We start from the raw sequence: 18,921 nt of genomic DNA, 5'->3' as shown, positions 1-18,921 counted from the left end.
TATGATCTCTCCTTGTTCTTTTCTGAGACCAATGTTCCCAAAATGGAGAACAGGCCTTCTATGAAACTGAGGAGGAAGTTTTCACAGCTCTCATTTTTATTGACTTAAAAGAGAAATGGAGTTAATACACACACTCATATAGGGGGGCTCACTCAGCCTTGATGTTAGGCAGTTTCAGGTTATGTGTGATTCCAGAGGATCCTGGTGGGAAGAAGAGGCTCTGGGAAGGCAGGTCAGGGAGGTGTAACAGTGGCACCCTTCCTCATTTGTTTACTTTCAGTAGGTTGTGATGAATGGAAATTTACAGGTGCTCAATAAAGTAGGCTTATAAATTATATTTGGTTTCAACTACAATAAAATGATAAAGAGACAAATTGCTGCAAAGAAACTGTGCATCTAAGACAATATTAAGAAGACTAATAACTAATCAGCAAATAAGAAAATGGCAAATCTGACTTCTCATTCCTAGAATGAGCTCTTTTAAAGTATAGAATAGGACGCACATATAATTTTTTACACTATACATAAATACACACACACATATATATGTGTGTGAGTAGACTAAGAATATTTTCATGATAAACATACTAAAAAATGCTTGGTGGCTACTGCCCTAGACAACCAAGTCATTCCAATACTGAGAAGATGACTGTGCCCAATGGCTAAGAAACTACACTGGCGAAAGGCGACTGGTGTCCTAAGAATGAGTCCTACTGGGACCTGGGCTCCAGAGTAACATGCTGGGGAGACACTGGACAGTGACAGTCTCCTGTTTCCTAGAGGTCACATAAAACACACTGCTATACTGGAGTCGTCATCGACTTTGTGGTAAGTTGCACATGAAGGAAGACATACATAGCTGTGAGGGATAATCTGCCCATGAGGAAGGATAAAGAGATGAGAGCTCCCCGGAGGTTTTCTTTTAAAAAAAAAAAAAGGACAGTAAAACAAATAGGGCTGCAGACAATATTTGGGGTATAATATATCTATAAAAGGCATTTTACAAGCATGTGAGTGTTAACACCAGTCAATTAAAAAGTCACAACAGCTGTAGCATGGATAAGATAGGCTGTGTGCCAGCTGTCACTCTACCCTCCCTCTAAATATCAAGAAAGCAAGTGGAAATTACTATTGCAGTAACTTTGACTCTGCTCAAATAAAGTTTTAAAAATTTCAAATTTCAGTAAGTTAACTATTTTTAGTAACAAATCACTTGGGATACCTCACACAAATGACTGAAATCAAGCCAATGTCGTGGCACCATGGTCTGAGAAGTGCTTCTTGGAGTCTGAGTCGGTCACTATTTGGTCTGAATTGGTTACAGGTATGACATGATGTAAATCACCTCAGCTTTCTGGATGACTGGACCTTCACACTGGTCACTTCTGACCACATGCAGCCTCCTTGATTCTCCTTGGTGCACACCACAAATATGATTACTTTATATCTGTGTGCAACCACAAAATTTTGAGACGCAAGGCCTTAGAGCAAGGGTCTGCAAGTGAGGGCCTGTGGGCCAAATCTGGCCTGGAGCCTATTTTTGTGTGGCCCATGGACTAAAATGGTTTTCACATTTTTAAATGGTTGAACAAAGAGAAAAGAGTAATATTCCACGACACATGAAAATTACATGAAATTCAAATTTCACTGCCCATAAATGAAGTTTTACAGGAACACAGCCATGCTCATTGGTTTATGTATTATATTATCTATGGCTGCTATTGCACGACAGCAGCAGAGGTTAGTAGTTGTGGCAGAGCTTATAGCCCACAAAGTCTAAGAAATTTGCTATCTGCTCCTGACAAAAAAAGTTAGCCGACCGCTGTCTCAGAGCATCTTATCAAAACCAGGAACTACGTTCAGTTAACAGACTTGGCTTTAAGGTGGTGGTAAGCAGGTCAGCAAGAGGTCAACGTGGAACATCTCTGCACACGAAGGTACTCTCCCTCTCCCTTGGCAGTTTCCATGACTTGATGTTGGTCAATGCCTGAAGCATATACTAAAGTACCAGAGTAAAAAATGAGCATATATGACCTGACAAGGGACTGCTAGGTAGCTTGAGGGTTTGAGGCTATAAGACCATTTTCATGCTGACATGGACTTCTGGAATAAGGCAGTGGCTTAGGGATAACAGGATAGGATATATGAAATTCGGCTGTCTGAAAAAATTATAGGCTGTATGTTATATGTCTAGACTTAATTTCTTCAATGCTGTTTAAAGAAAAATAGAAAAAGGGCTACTTCTCCCTAAACGAGGAACAGATAAGGGGGAGGAAGGACAGGAAACCAGAAATGAGCTTTTCTGAGCCAAGAGCGTTCCACTGTACAGGAAGAAGCATGTCTCTTACTTGCACAAGTGTAGGCGTCTTTGTTGGTGAAAGGCTTCGTGCACTGGCTACAGCTGATGGGACCCACGATAGGAATGGAACTGAAAGTGTGCCCATTCAGAGTCTTCTTGTCCTTCTCCTTCTCTTTGGAATCTTTCTCCTTCTCCTTAATTTTATCTTTTTCCTTTTCCTGCCAAAGAAAACAACTGACAGTTAACTGAATGCTAGAAGGCTTTCCCTTCAGAAGGGTACCCAGCTGGCATGTGGTCAACAGTGGCTGGTGAATGTTTTGGATGAAAATTAGGAACACTGTTCTGGACAAAAATTCTTTTCTATCAAGCTGTGGGCATTTGAGCTACGTTAGAAAAAAACCTTAGAAGGACTGCGCAGGCTAAGCAGTTCTGTCAGTGGCTTATTCATTGGTTATTTGTGCCAACAGACATATTCACTGCCCAAGGACCAGCACTGGAGAGAAAGAGGCTTCTGGTGCTGGAGGAGGAGAAGTCTGTGGTGGTCGTGAATCCTCCTCCATGAGCGACAGCTCAGCCCACAGGGGAAGCCAGCAACAAGCTCAGGGCCAGCTGCAGGCAGTGAGCAGAGGAAAGGATGGGACCAACCTGAGGGAGAGGAAAGATGATTGGGCAGCATGAAAAATGACTCGAGGTTCCCCTCTGACTGCCTCCCAGCCATCACATATCCCCACGTGAGGGCACGTCTCTGATGTTTCCTCCCTTACTCTAGCCAGAAATATTAACTATCCCCCACATACACATTTTCTGTTCTTACTAATTAGAATTTCAAGGTTCACAGATGTTAACTTTGGCCCAATTTTCAAATTGGGGAAGGAGGGATTTAAAGCCTAAAAATGTAAAGATATACTAACGAATTCTGGATTAATAAAATACCCCAAGCAGTCAAGGACATTTTGGAGACAAGGACAGTGGGGTCAACTATATGCTCTCCGGAAAAGGTCCTTCACAAACACGGTTAGGCACACACTCGGCTGGTTAATCAATGTCAAATGAATACTTTTCTTTCAAACTAACTGGACCGTGAACTACAATTCACAGAGGCAGGAAGACTGTATCTAGTAGCTGTCATCACCACTGACTTGTGGGGTACCCATTTTCTGGGGCATACAATGCTACTGCTGTAATCAAAAAAAAAATTCCTGGAAAATAGGTATCCCAAAGTCAGTGATCATGATAACTGCCAAAGGCCTTACGTTTTGAATCAATGCCTTCTACATACATTATTTTATCTGATTCAATAACTCTCAAGTGAGCAGGCATTATGCTTCCCATGTTCTAACTGAAAAGAGCAAGATAATAAACAGCAGCTAAAAGTTTGAACAGTTAATATGTGCCAAGCACTGTAGTAAACAATTGACATGAATTTTCTCATAACAACCCAATGAAGTAAGTACCAGCTATGGTCTTCATTTTACATTTGAGGAGACTGAGGCTTAGAGATGTCTCATACTGTACTGGAAGCCACAAACCTGTAACTGCCCAAGCTGGAATTAAGTTCCAGATCTCCCAACTCTAAAGCTCAGCTCTTGTTCACTATGCTCTACTGTCAAAGGCTGGAGAGGTTTGTTGACTCACAGAAGGTCACACAGCAAACGACGTGCAGTTAAAATCAGAACCCAGGTCTTCTGACTTTGTATTCAGAACCCATCTGCTATACTGAAATGGTGAATATTTGCTAAGTTTATGATTCATGTAAACTCCTTAGTTAACAGAATGCATATAATAAAACTCTAAAAGCCAAACTGCTACACTTTAGAACTATAGAAAATAATAGGAGAGGAAGGGAGAAAAACAAACTACTTCATTTTACAAAACAGGAAACTGTTCTGAGTGAAAATTGGTAACTGCTCAAGTATGTAAAACTGTAATAAAAATCAATAATAAAAATTGAGTTTTTCTAATAATTTCTTTTAACTAAATTTTGCTAAAGGCTTCTCCATACATAAAATGTTAAACTGAAAAGCACCTGACATTTTGCTCAAGAAAGCTAAAACAAAAAGCATGCTGTAAGAGTTAAGAAAATCTCCTATGGCAACTAACTCATTCTCTCAAGCCTTGCAATGCTCTGCAAATCTGAACAGATAAGAAATAATTTTCCTCGTCCTTTGCAACAATCCAAACTAGCTCCTCCACAGATAAAAACAAAACAAAACCAAACAATAAACTCCACTGTCTCTTTCTGTATTTATTACAGTTAGTGTTTTAAAGAAGTCAGGCGCTTACCTCCCCATGTTTTGGTCCTATGAATCTCACTGTTATGAGGGGTGCTTCATGAAACCGACCCCATTTTACCGACATGATTCGACCCCCATGCCAGGAACTGTGCTCTCACGGAAGGAGGGGCTCATGCCTGCGAGGCAGAGCCCGGCAGCTTGGAGCTGCCATTAGAGCAACCATCAGAAAAACCCCTAAGAGGAAGCCGGGGACTGGTTGAGAAAGGGAAGGCGGGAGGGCTGAGGCTGCTTGTTTCCTTAAGACAAGCTTAACTATTTGCATGCTGCCAGTACAGCCAACAGCCCTAGTTACAAAGGACCTGGGGCATGAAACTGAACAAACTCCCCCAAACACAGTGTGTGTGTGGATAGTACTTAAGTTGCAAGATGGGAACTCTGGCAAGACTGAGGCCAACTTTTTAACACTAGAACTTAAGCAACACATCTATTTAAATAGATGTGCTCATTTTATAAAAAGCAATACATTTCCAAAGAAAACTTCATAGTGAAGTTGCCTGCGCTAAGGCGGTGACTGGTTGTTTTCTGAAGACTTTTCCTTGTTTAACACCTGCCAAAATGCTTTAAGTCTGTGTGCTGGGGAAACAGAAATTAAAAAACATTTAAAAAGAAAAATGCAGGTAACAACTACACTAGGATATTATGAAGGAAAATGCTTTTTTTCATTTTTCTAGACCTACCATTTTAGACAAGTAATTACAATAAAAAAAAATCAGAGAACTCCCTGGAAAACTGTGAAGCACGCTGTGATTAAGCAACTGTCACACTGCAGGTCTTTAATCAAAGAAGGAACAAGATAATGATATTTAACGCTGATTTAAGCCTTCGCAAACACTATTCTACCTTAGTCGGCACCTTTGAAAGGTGGAGGGATTTAGTTCTTTTCTAGACACATCACAGGAACTGGGAATTGAAGCTGAACGTCTTGTTACAAAGTCACAGGGTATATTAACAACTGTGCAGAAATCTGATCCTTGCATCCGGAAATGTCTACTTCAACTCAGATTAAGAATCGGTCTCAAACATCTCTAACCACCTCCTAGTTGTCTGCAAAGAGGAAAGCTTAGAAAAAAGAAAATCAGTGTGACAGGACGGTTTAAAGAGGCCCATCCCACTCCCTTTGTGAATGCAGACATTATGCATATTAGTGTTTAAATACCCTGCAGCAAGCAAACTTACTTAGCAGGAAACAGTACTACCTCTTGAATATACTGAAAGACAAAAGCAGAAACTGCCAGTCTTCCTGTTATACTTCCTGTTTAGGTTCTCCCTCTTTCAAAAAAAGATTCAACATATTTATCTAATAACTCGTGCCAGTTAATGAGAATTCTTAAAAGGACATATACAAGCTCAGCACTCAATTTCCCTCAAATTTCTCAAATACTGGCTACAGGTATGAGAATATACACATTACGCATACACACACACACACAAGTGTATATTATGTTATACATATAGCATACTACATATACTATAAAGTGCTTACACTAATTAACATAAAAAAACTAGTGCTAACCTCTATGCTAGCATGTTCATTTTTTAAGCATTATGGAGAAGTAACATTATTCAACTGTTAAGAGCAGCAGTAGAGCTAGCATCATCACACCAAGAAAATATTCACTATTTTTGTGTTCTCCTTTAGAGAATAAAACACTTCTCAATGGTAAAGCTCTCCTGTGGGTACAATGGCAAATAAAGACAAAGGATTTAATGCAACCTAACATAAAATGTGTTACTTCAATGTCCCCTATTTCTTACTACCTTTTGGCACGTTGACAGAAGTTGAGCTATCCTATGGAGGTACAATACAACCTTATTTACAGTGAGCTAGTAACAATGATCAAAGGTGACTCAAGCTTCTTAATATATTTGGCTACTGGGGCATCTAAACCCCTGATAATGTGAAATGGATTGCAATCCAGGGTTACAGATTTGTAACTGTTTGTGAGTTTCCATTGCTAGAGATAGCACAAGCCCCCAGAGATCAAATCTTGAAGCCAAAAGCCTGAAAGAGGAAGCAGTCTCATTGCAAAAGAGTGTTGTCACTTTGACAAAGGAGAACATGGGAGGTGACAGGTCAACTAATGCTGTCCTGCCACTGATGACAGCCTGTACTCGCACACCTACCTTCTTTTCTTTCTGCCCTTTCTCTTCAACCCCCTACTAGCAAACTCCAATCCTTTGAGGTTATTAAAATGTTAAAGGAGAAAGATACTGTGCAGTAACAGTTCACTCTTCTTGAAGAATGAACATGAAATGAAGAGTAATACTTTCTAAAAGTCAGATCACAAGATATGATCTAGTCTGAGACCTGAAGCACACTTCTCTGTGCTTCAATTTGTAAAAATTGGAGGCTGCTGGTGTGAGAGTTTTCTAAAGGCCAGGTTCCAGTTTCTAAACTGCATCTTACATCGTTTCGTTCTTATCTGTTTGTATTACCTCGTCAATGTGATCAGTGGTTGTACTCACTGCTCTGCCCTTAAGTTGGTGGCACTAGGGAGGTGGATGGAAAGGGGAATTTATATCCAATTTATACTGGTTTTCCAATTAAAAGTTTGAAGAAAAGATTCCACAGTTTAAAAACAAAATAAAAAACAACAGTAACATCTGAAGTTTTCAAGGTCAGGACTATGTGCTTTGGTTCTTCTGTCAGCACTTAGCAGAATGCTGATTACAGAAGACACTCAATAATATTCGGGCAAATTACACTCAACTTTCAAAGAAATCCTCTTCTGTTGATGCCAACCAGTGTCGTGCCCAAGCCAGCAGGGATAAGTAAGATAGACACGGCTCTGTTTTAAGCCTTGCTGCCGTATGTAGGGTAATGGTAAGCATTCTGCTCTCTTTAATTTTTTTGAATTATAAAATAAGGCTAACCATGAAGTTAATGCTTAAATAGGTGACTATTCTAGAAACAATTTGCTAGACTCTTTGCATCTGTGCCGGTTTGCCCACGTTCTGTCCATCCTACTTGGGCAAGAGACATGAAGAAAAAACACAACTCTGGTGGCAGCTTTTATGGAAAAATTTATCTGAGTGATGATCAAATGTAGTATTTGCTAAAAGAAAGAAATCTTATTTACAAAACTTAGTACATTGGCTCTATTTAAGTACCAGACCACTTAACTAAGGGCCTAAGAAGCCTGTATTGGCAGGGGCGGTGGTGTGCGTGCACTTTTACAACGATACTGTTGAGTCCAACGTTTGTTTATTCCCGTACTTCCAACTAAGCATGTATATACCGGTGTGTATGCATATAGCACACATGCATATATAGTATTCCTGTGCAAGAACTCCCTGATTCCCAGTTTTGTTTTTGTTTGTTTGTTTTACTTATCTTGCTGGAGGTTCAATGGGTAAACAGAGTGTAGGGAAGTGCGAAGCAGAAAGTTTTCCCCCACTAATCTGAAACGGAATCTTTTGGTCTAGCACTGGGAATCGGTATAAGAAAGTTAATGCGTTCTTTCTTTCTTTCTAAAAATACACTAAAAATATATTAGAAGAGTAGTTATCTCTACATGGGATTACTGCAGGTAATTTTTATTTCCTTATTTTCCCCAGGTAAGGTAACTTACTCCTAGAAAAGGGAGATAATATCTACCATATGGGGTTGTAGGAAGGATTAAATGAGATAACATTTGGAGAATTTTAGCATTTAGTAAAAACTCAATTGGTGGTATTGCCTCTTACTGTTATTTTTCTTGCTGTTCATTTTCTTCAAATATTAGATTATTTCAGCCAGAGTCTCTGAACTTATTTCCACCTATCCCTAGCATTTAATTAGTCTGCAGGCTTGTGCAGGCTGTGCCTGGAGCCTACTGAGGGCTGGCTGAGGTGGTCACACAGAAACGCCCATGATGGTACTTACCCTGCTCTTCTTACTGCTGGACATTTTGTTCTTGATGTAGCTGAACGTACGACTGACTTTTGTTCCACTCTTTATTTCAAAATCTTTCTTGGAGGGGCTTTGTGGCAGGAAATTAAAGTTCTCTTCTGTTATACTAAATAGAAAAAAGGAGAATTTTTTAAAAGATTACACATGCTGATTTTTAAGAATGAAAACACTCTAAATATAATTCTTTGTAATCATCACTGTGATGTACTATTTTAGCTACAAATCACAGCCAACTTATATACTCACAAGCAAATGGGAAAAGGAGTAAGAGGTGGACAGAGGCCGCTGAATGGTTTTATATAATATCTATCCAAGAACAAAGCACACCACAATGCTCATGCTCTATTGCCAAAACTTGGCTAAGTTTTCTTATATCAGTTATTAGTATTTTACTAATGGGTTTTCATGATCTGATGTTAGAAAGAGTCTGAAGATCAATTATTCATTAATTATTTTATCTGAAATCTCTTAATCTAAGCACCCAATTTATAAACTTCTTTGCATTAAATAGGTGTTTGAAAAGAAACCCATAGATGTGATGCAAACCAAGGAATTGTTATGACTTAATGCATATCCAGGTTCCCTAACAGCAGAGATTACACCTCTTTGTTAGTCTTCTGGCACACTGCACAATCAATATGTGAATTCAGCTATGCCCAATTTTAGGAGGGACTATACTGAACAGCAGGCAAAATTGATGCCGAGTGTAGAAAGATCCATTCTAGAAGTTTCACAGAGATCCAGATGTACTGACCTACTTGTTTAGGATGCCTATATTTTAAGTCCATCCATGATGGGCATGTCTGGACCCCAGGAAATTCACAAAGGTTGATTTCCTCAAAGAATGCTAAGCCCTTGTACATATAACAACTTGTATACATATACAATTATGTATAGTTGTATACATCATCTATTACATAGAAATCTATTCAAACTACTTTTCCTAGGTGTTCTCGAACAGTTATGTTAGAAGTTTTCCATAGAAAAGTAGCGTTTGCCTCAAGGGCCTCTGTGAGAGGGCAGACAAGCAGGACCATAAGGGTCCTATTCAATAGCTAAAGTCTATTTATATGCAAAATATTGTTTACAATATAAAGCAGCCTATTACTAAGATAAAGGGGAAATGGTGTGAAAATCACCACTCTAGAAAGAATGAAGAATAAGTAAAATATGACAGAAGCGCACAGAAGTGCACTCACATGGAGAGAGTTCTGGATTACTGTGTCACAACTGATGCCTTTGTGAAAAGGAAGGCAACTTAAAAAACACTGCAGGGCAACAATCAGAACCCCAGTTATGCTTAACTTAGAATACTTAATCTCATAAGCTCAAGAAGAGAAATACAAAAATAAACAATGAGTTGAAATAGCAAACTTCTGCCTGCTGTCAAGTGAAGAACCAATTCGCTCACTGGGACAGAGGTGTGTACCATAACAATACATACAGAAGAAAATAGTTTTAAAGCTTAAAATGGCTAAGAAGGCAGCAATACTGCATGAACGCACACACACACAAATTATGAAACAAAATGTTCTTAGACTTAGGAATTAAAAATTAAAAATTCCTAAGATTAGGAATAAGCAGAGTGCAAAGTTCATAAACTTAAATATAAGTGTATCCTTATGTGAATAAATGCAAACAATAATCTTTATCGTTAGGATGGTGTAAAGAATAAAGGTGGAAAACTATTCAAAACGTTAATTAAAAAGGATATAGCCTTCATTACAAAACCACTTCTAACGATTATTCCAAATTTATCAGTCAAGAAAGTAAGACTCCAATGAGCTCAATTAACTTAGTCTGCATAAATGCCATAAGACATTTCAGATTCCCTTCATTTCATCTTGGGAAAAGGAGTAATAAATAAATGTATAGTACCTCTCAGTCAGATTAGCGCTGGTGTGGAAGGGCCGTGAATCTAGAAAACAAGAATGGCAGAAAAAGGATTAGAACAAAAGGATTTTACCTGGATAACAGATAAAATGTTCCACATTTTTACAACTGACACAGATAAAGCAAAAACAGCCTTTGAAAGCCAGTGCGGGGTGCCTTCTCCTCTTGAGGGTTTGGAAGAAGGGAAAATTAAAAACGAAACCCCCAAATTAGAACTGGAAATTGGCAGTAATAGGGAGTGAATTTCCCATGGGGAAAATAATTTTAATACAGGATTCAAGTAACTGAACAAACCCCAAATCAACTTAAAGAAAAAAAAAAAAGCTCAAATTCACGTTTAAGTCCTGTTCTTATGAAGGTCCACAGGACATCTTCCTGAGATGATGTCAGAGGAGAAATATACAATAGGAAATTAAATGTCATATTCTGTATGCTGTTACTTTTGCTTTCATATATTTCTATACTAAAAATCTAGCTAATACAGGTCTACTACTGAGCGTTCCTAGACATGAACCGATGAACGGGAAAGAGCATCAGAGCAGCTTACAAGCTCTAGGCCCTGCCACTAAATTTGGGGTGAGATCTCTGGATTTCATGTCTTTATCTATGAAATAAGGAAGATAAAACAGATGCTAAGGTTCTTTCCAGGTTGATACTGATCAAATGAGTAGGGCAGATACATTTTTCCTCCTTCCATAACTATCAGACCACAAACTGAAATGAGCCATTACATCTAAGGCTAAGTCAGATAGGGCAGTAAGTAGAACAAACACAGAAGAAACAATGCCATTATTTTACGTACGACATGTTAATCAAGGTTGAGCTACTTTAGGACTTAGATGAGGGTATGGCCGCAATCACACAATGATAAATGGTTTCCAAGTTTTAGGAGATTGGGTACAGAAACACTTTCTGTGTATGATTCCAGATAGACTACTGTTATAATGTGGACAAAACACACCCTTTCTCCTTGAGGTTACTGTGAGTAAAACTTTAATTTGATAGAGATTTGAAAATGTTCCACCACCAGATTACCAGCATTTGGAACTATTAAAAACTCCCAAATTGTTCCAGATTCTGAATAGAAACGCAAAGTTGAAGTTAGAACTAACATACAGCCAACAGGTGGAAATAATGCATAAGAAACTTAAAAATGAATTCTAAGTCTTCAATAGATTGCCTTCTACAGTTTTTCCTTTTACTTATTTGGGGTTCTTCTTCTATCTCACTTATAATGCATGGTAACAATAGCCAGAAGAGGAAGATGAAGATTAAGAATAAGATCTGGGATCTATGCTCCAGCTCTTCACGATCTAGGTGTGAAACTATCAGCATTTTAAATTCAGAATGCTTTAATTTACTTAAAAATCAAGAGTACAGTTTAGATTGGGGGCTTTAGAAATTTCTCCACTCAAGGAGCCTTAAATGATATAAGCAGCATTAAATTCTCTCAGGCTGCCAGGGTTCTGCTGTACACTTAATCAATTACCTAGTAAGTTACTACCCTAGTAATATGAACAAAGTAAAAATAAAACCCATAAAGAAAAACAGCAACCAGCAGAGAGCCTGGCCAAGAATATGCTCCCAGAAAGTTTCTGTCAAATAAACTAAAAATGTAACAAATGTGTGATTTGAATACAGGGAGAATCTATGACTCCTATAAGGATTTCCAACTTTTTTGCTGCTGAAAGATATTTTAATTCACTGACTAAGACCTCTCAGATGTGGTTCTGAAAACAGTGATTAATTCACCAATGTTTCTAAAATCAATGCCTCTGAAATTTCTAGTGTCATCAAGTTTTCAGAGCATCTAAGAATATGACATAACCAATGTTACTTCCATGATGTAATTACAGACAAAAGCAAAGAAATCTGTCATTGAAGTTAGCCTATGAAGTACTGCTGCAGGTAAATAGCATATTTCAACTAGACCTTTTTTTTTTTTTAAAAAAAAAAGGGGGGGGCATGAAATAACCTGCAGACCTAATTCAGTAACATTCCAGGATTGGAACTATTGGATGGACACAGTCAATACTTCTTACAGTGTTTTTAAAGTGCTCCATGGAACACCTGTCTCATGAGATATTATACATCCTTGTGCACATACCGTGGTTACATAGTTAATAAGTTTGGGAAACAAAGCATATTGAACACTGCCCTGGAAATTCACAATGTGCACATTAGCCTTTCAAACCTGCTTAAAGCAGTTTCCTAAATTTATATGGCCAAGAACCAGCCCTTTCTTTTTCTTCCTCCTTCCCCTACCCCATAATTCTCACTGTATTTCTGAGTTTAAGGAACACATTCTGAGGAATGCTGGATATTTGATTCAAAGGTTTCTTCAAGCTTCTATACTTTTATGATTACATCATGTTGGATTAACTGAGTAACCAGCCCTGATTAACTGAATAACCAGTTGTAATTTTATATTGGCGGTAGAAGAAATACTACTGGGACCTTCGTTTTTATTTGCCGTGCTAATCTATTTCCCAGCATATTATAAATACTTTGAGATGAAACAGCCTTGAGAATTTCTAACCACTCAAAGTTGTAGATAGAGGTTCACAACTTCCTTCCTATGACAACTGATATAGAGTGAATATCTTGTGTGCCTATACCAAATGCCTTCTAACTGTGAAAAAAGTATTGAACATGTAAGCCCTTCATTTGTGCATAAGCCACTTTCCTTTAAGAACAATGCAAAAATGTCACCCTGAGCTTAATATTGCTTAAGCATTAAATTTTAATATTTAAATATTAAATAATTACTTAAATATTGCTAAAACTTGGAATAAGCAAATGGTAGGGAATTAGGATGATTAATCATATGGATACTGTAACTGCCTGAGACTCATATGAATTACATGAAATGAAAACAATTCATTATTTAACTGTATATTAGAAGTAATTTTTCCATTAAAAATAGCAACCTTGGTAATATGGGGATATGTGTATAAAAACAGTTGATTGAACTTGGTGTACCCCCCCAAAAATAATAAATAAATAAATAAAATTAAAAAAAAAAAGCAACCTCGGAATAGTCTAGAAATCTTAAACACTTGCAAATAGTGATTTTCGGGGCAGGGTGGAGATTCATTTCCTCTCCAAGTTCACTAAAACTGATACCTGTAAAGTTTTTAAACTGATATTATCAAGTTATGATACAATAACCTGAAACCTACAGTGTAGTGAGAGGTTGAAAAATAAAAAGTTCCAAAGGAGAAAAGGTAGGAAGGGAATAACTAACTTCCTCCTTCCCAATAATCCACGTGGTTTAACCTCAAAGAAAAGGTATTAGAGAAATGGTGGGGGAATTAATTCCCTGTTGGCCTAATGGTTTGGATTCTGGGCTCTCACTGCCGTGGCCCAGGTTCAATCCCTGGCTGGGGAACTGAGATCCCGCAAGCAGCACAGCGCGGTCAAAAGCCAACTACCCACCCCCTCACCCTGACAAGGATGAAGCAAAAAAGAAACTGTCTGAAAGGTGAGAAGAAAAATGTTTAACGCTAGCTTTTAAATATCACTGATGGACAATATCTAGATATCTGTTCCATGAGACAAAAAGAGCAAAACAATGAAAATGAAATTTACATCATCGAGTGGAAAGTTACGTGAAATTAGTACTCAGCATTACAAAAGGTACAAGGTGGGACTGGAACCCCTAATGCCTTTGAAGGTATCTCTGTTCTGAGATCACGTCTCAGGGCCTGGAATCAGGCCACTGGATCAGTCCGCATTGGCAGTGTACAGACAACAAAAACTTTGCTGTTTTATCCAAATTAATTTTCAAAGCAAAACATGAAGACGAATGATTTAGAAATGACGACATGCAAGGGGTTAAAAGTCCCCCAATTTCTTAGTAACAAGCCTATAGCATTCTCAGCGCTGGTCAAACCCTGGAGAACAACCACTGGACCCCAAAGTTGCTTACTTACTATGCAACTCCTCCTCCTCACCATTGGAATAAGAGGAGCCAAGAGAAAAGAGAGTTTTAGACTTAAGGAGGAGTGGAGAGATGCTGACGGAGAAGGAGATCTGCCTTGCTGGCTGCATCTGCTGCTGTGCTGAGGAGTGGGTTGACAGAAGACGTTAGAGCATGCAGATCATACCAGAACAGAGTGAAAGGCACCTAAGACCCACAGAGCCAAGAATAATGTCACTGGCCTGAATGATTCCAGGGGAGGCTGTCCAGGTAGACAACATAATGTATTCACATTTTCATCTTTATTTCTGAATATGCAGAGTTCTAATGCAGCTTGAGGAAATTCATCCAACAAATATGCACTTGTTAGATTATGAAAACAAGAGTATATTACTTTTCATAGTCATCATTTACAGCTGGAGTTTTTTCCCTGCAAGGTAAGGAAACGCCTGGAGTGGTGGTGTTCCTCAGGATTCTGTATTTGGCTCTCTTCCTGCTCACCCCAAACCTCCTCATACACTGTTGCCTCTTCAAGTACAATCTGCATGTGATGTAGTGGTGACTCACAACTTTCTATTTTCAAGCCAGGTCTCTCCTTTGAATTCAGGCCTCATTCATCTCACTGCCCACCTATGGGTGGATATCCCACAGCAGCTCAAACTGAACAAGTACATGCATCAACTTACCCCCTTTCTCCTAACCTGTTCCTCCTCCTTTATTCCCTCCCTTGGTGAGTGGTACCTAACATCTAACTAATTATCCAGAACAGAAACCTGGGCACCACCCTTGAATCCTTTTATCATATCACTCAGCTCTTTTGATTTTGTCTTCTAGAACTCTCTGAACATCAACTTCTCTCGTACTGCTACTGCTCTATGGCCTGGTTCAAGCCACCATCTGCTCTCATGAGAATCCTGCAGTAGCCTTCTACTGCTCTATCAGCCCCTCCTCCCTAACACTTTCTTCAGTGTGGTCTCTCTGAAGTGTCTGAATCAATTAATCGATTTAATCAACTCAAATTACTCCACTGCCCTCAGACAAGAAGCCCAAATTCCTTAGTCTAGCTTTCCACACACTAATTCACCCAGTGAATTCCTAGTGTCCTCTTGGTCTCTACTTTGGTATCACTTCTCCCCAGTAAGCGTTCTCTGATCCTTCAAGTCAGAGGCTCCTAAACACCCAACATTTGTTTCAATTGCTGCATTTATCTATCATCTTCCATTACACTCAACTGTTCTCATATCCGTCAGCTTAAGTGTGGTAAGAAAAGGAACCGTATCTGGAAGTTCATCCCTCTCCTTCCATTGTCTAGCCTGGCGCCTAGCAAAGAGTAGGTACTTAAATATTTATTGAATAAACAAACAAATTAATAAGTGAATTTCCTTTTGTCAGGCTTTCTGGAAGCTCAATATCCTAAATAAAATGAAAGAAAAAGCCCTGTACCTACCCAACATAAAAGCCACTCCATACCCCAGATAAATGCTAAGTGATGGCAGACTGCAGGGTGCAGCCACTGCCTGTAACAGAGATCAAAGAACTCTTGGCACAAATTTGTGTGCACTGGCTTTTTACGCAGCAACAGACTAGTACAAAAGATACTATTTCAATGTGTGTTCTAGAATATTTCCAAGTGTAAAGCAAATTTAGGAAGTGAAAATGATCTGTCTTATCACCCGAAATCTAAGAGTATCCCCTTCTTTTGTCACGCGATCACAGATTATAAAGAAAAACCTATTTGTATGAATAAGGAGTATTTTCAACATATATGGCAAGACTGTTCTGCTAACACAGGGATTCAATTTTATAGCATACTCAAATTCAGTAATTATGCATATATTCCAGCCTTGCAATTTAATCAAACGACCAATATTAAAAAATCTATTTGCCTGGCTGAATTTTCGTTCTGAATTTTCGTTTAGAATTTCGTTCTAAATTTGTCAAATGTTATCTTCTTCAAACAGAACTACCCTAAGAAAATAAATGTATTCCAAAAAAGCCTCATCCCACTGTCCAGTTAAGAGAGAGAAACTAAGCACAGAAAGTAGAGATAAAATATCCTCATTAGCATCAATGCCTAACTTTCCAGAGGTTCACCCTGATCTTTGGTCATACGGATCATTTAGCTTTGAAGAGCTGGTGCATTTTACATACGTAAATGCCACAGTTCAGTTCTTAAGACCCACGTAGCTTTTGCAGTCTAATGAAAGCTATACAATTACAAGCTAGTATTGCAACAAGGCATGCACAGGAACCTGGCCAATTCACACACCATGAGTGAAGGTCTGAGAATGATCCCAAGGACAAGTGCCATTTGTGAACACCATTCTTTGTGATAACAAACCCTGCAAAACGAAGAGCAAATGAAGTCTCATTGAGAAGCCCAAGAGGTTAAATGGTAATGGGTATTGTTCTCCTTTTAAACTGACCACCACTAATATGCTTAGCAGGGATACAACCAAATCAAATAGTTTACTGTCTGTAAGCATCTTCTGGGTGCAAGCAGTGAAAAGTTAAAAAAAACAGTCTGGTTAAGCAACTGTTATAACTGAATTATTCCACATATGCAAAGATAAAGTTTATTTCTAAGCTCTACTAAGAAAACATCTGATTCTCCTGGCAGGCCGGGAGTCTCCACTCAATCATAAGCTGAGAATAGACTTCCTGGAGCAGTTTCTCTGAGGGCAGTCCTCCCTGGCATTTTCCCACACCATACAGGTAGCGTCAGTGCTATTCCGATTCCCTAAAAAGATGGGCCAACAAGATGCCTTCCACCAAGACAGCAAATGGAAGACATGGACTAGGACAGCTTTCCCGCCCATTACGGTTCCTTAATCATCTGTTGCCGTCTACTTTCCACCCCAGAAAAAGACACAGAAATGTTTTAGTCGTTGCCTTTACTCAGTATTTTCCTCTACACCAATGGATTTTTGAAACAGATTCTGGTTTGGGAATAATGCTGAGTTTGTCTGTTTTTCTAATCTGGCCAATGACCCAGTGACAGGACATTCCAGACAACAGCTTGGTGGACACACATTTTTGGAAATGCTCAAATGGTAACAGCTGTGAAAGTCTGTGGGCTAAGCAGCTAATTTCCTTCAAGGAAGAAACTAGAACACACGTAAAAGCTGGGAAACAGTGAGACAAGGCTGAGCTCTTAGGAAGTGTTCTGTCCCTCGACAAGCACGCTCATAAGACACAGCCACTTAACGACAATGAGGGACCATGTTCTAGTTTCTTCACCACTGCTTAGACTCTGGTCAGAGAAAAACGGACCCTGGCACTGCCTGGACACTGTGAACTCACTCATTCCCTAATGATGACAAATGCTCATTGTAAGCCAGGACACATGCTAATGTGAATTTTAAATAAATTCACATTTAAGCCCTATCATATTATTAGCCCTGTTTAATATAGTTCAAGGACCCAAGGTCACAAAGCCACTAAGTGTGCTTACTATAAAGCATTAGTTAAAATATCTTAAGTGTACCACACACTTTAGGCTTTAAAACCATTGGGCAGGTTTTAATTATTATATTTTCAGCAAGGAAGACCATGACCAAAACTGAATCATGCAGAGTATTTAAGGGATTTGGAATGAAGACTTGTATTTGTGGCAAACTGAGCACCATCCAGTTACCCTGAGGATTACAGGCATAGCATGCAAGATAGAAGTTTCAGTCTTCTGTTTAACAACCAGAATTTTTACATCTGCAAAAAATTTATGTTTCTGGAGCAGAATAAAAAAATACATCTGGGAAAATTAATTTAATCATATATGGGGAGGGACTACAGAGAAATACTGTCATTAGAGTTGAGCCCTCCAATTACAGTACCTGCTAACTTAGGGAAGTAAGTGCGGCTAGTTAATCATTCAAATCTGCATGAAAGGTATATTATAATCAGAATGAGGGAGTTCTACTTCGACAAAAGGGCTGAACTTTTGCTCCAAGCTCTACTCACGACAGCAGTCAGCTACTGATCTCAGCCCCCTCAGTGAGCTGAGCCACAAGTCCTCAGCAACAAGATGTGCCAGAGATTCCGGCGCTCAAGGACAGTGTTTCCTGGGGGCGAGCCACATCATTCAGAGTGTCTGGCTAGCAACTGGAAGCATGGTCAAAAACCATCTTGCTTTTTGGAGGAAAAATAATGAAGTGTTCCATGTATGAGGCAAGAGAGTGCGTCAAAAAACATTGGAAAACGCTCTCTCTGTGGGCCACGTTCTGTTGGTACTGGGTAGCTGCTGCTATAGGAGCAGGCCCTCCACCAGGCCACAGGAGGAGGGACGCAGAGCTGAATCGCCTCACTGACTGTCTCTTTGTGGTTACTGAGTTTTAGTACTCCGGGTTCAAAGCTACTATAAACTACTTTGTTATAGTAATTTTTGTCCTATACCAGCAAAACCACTAACACAAAGCCAAATCAAAACCAAACCAAACCAAAACCAAACAAAAAAAGGAACAGCTGTTTCAGTCACGGTTCTGTGAGGCTGTACCTGTTATCTTGGAGAACGTCATTATTAGGCACCTTTAGTCCAATAGGCCAGACTGGAATTTGCAGTACTAATCACATGAGGACAAAGTTAATAGAATTATCCATTATGCCTTAACTCCACCATGGAAAC

At 39.0% G+C, this 18,921-nt stretch overlaps 1 protein-coding gene across 8 annotated transcripts in view; it reads right to left on the bottom strand.

Annotated features, from left to right (window-relative positions):
- AKAP13 (A-kinase anchoring protein 13) overlaps positions 1-18,921 on the bottom strand; it is a 334,648-nt gene that overhangs the window by 48,090 nt on the left and 267,637 nt on the right. For all 8 annotated transcript variants that reach the window (XM_057725147.1, XM_057725148.1, XM_057725149.1 and 5 more), the window contains 3 exons: positions 10,364-10,403; positions 8,459-8,591; positions 2,349-2,517 (listed from right to left, as the gene is read on the bottom strand). In XM_057725147.1, the coding sequence (XP_057581130.1) occupies positions 2,349-2,517; positions 8,459-8,591; positions 10,364-10,403 (342 nt within the window). The remainder of the gene's footprint in view (positions 1-2,348; positions 2,518-8,458; positions 8,592-10,363; positions 10,404-18,921) is intronic.

The sequence above is a fragment of the Hippopotamus amphibius genome, chromosome 2 (assembly GCF_030028045.1).
Source record: "Hippopotamus amphibius kiboko isolate mHipAmp2 chromosome 2, mHipAmp2.hap2, whole genome shotgun sequence".
In the NCBI taxonomy this organism is placed as follows: domain Eukaryota; kingdom Metazoa; phylum Chordata; class Mammalia; order Artiodactyla; family Hippopotamidae; genus Hippopotamus; species Hippopotamus amphibius.
Note: the sequence above shows the minus strand (reverse complement) of the source record. Positions and strands in the feature narration are given on the sequence as shown.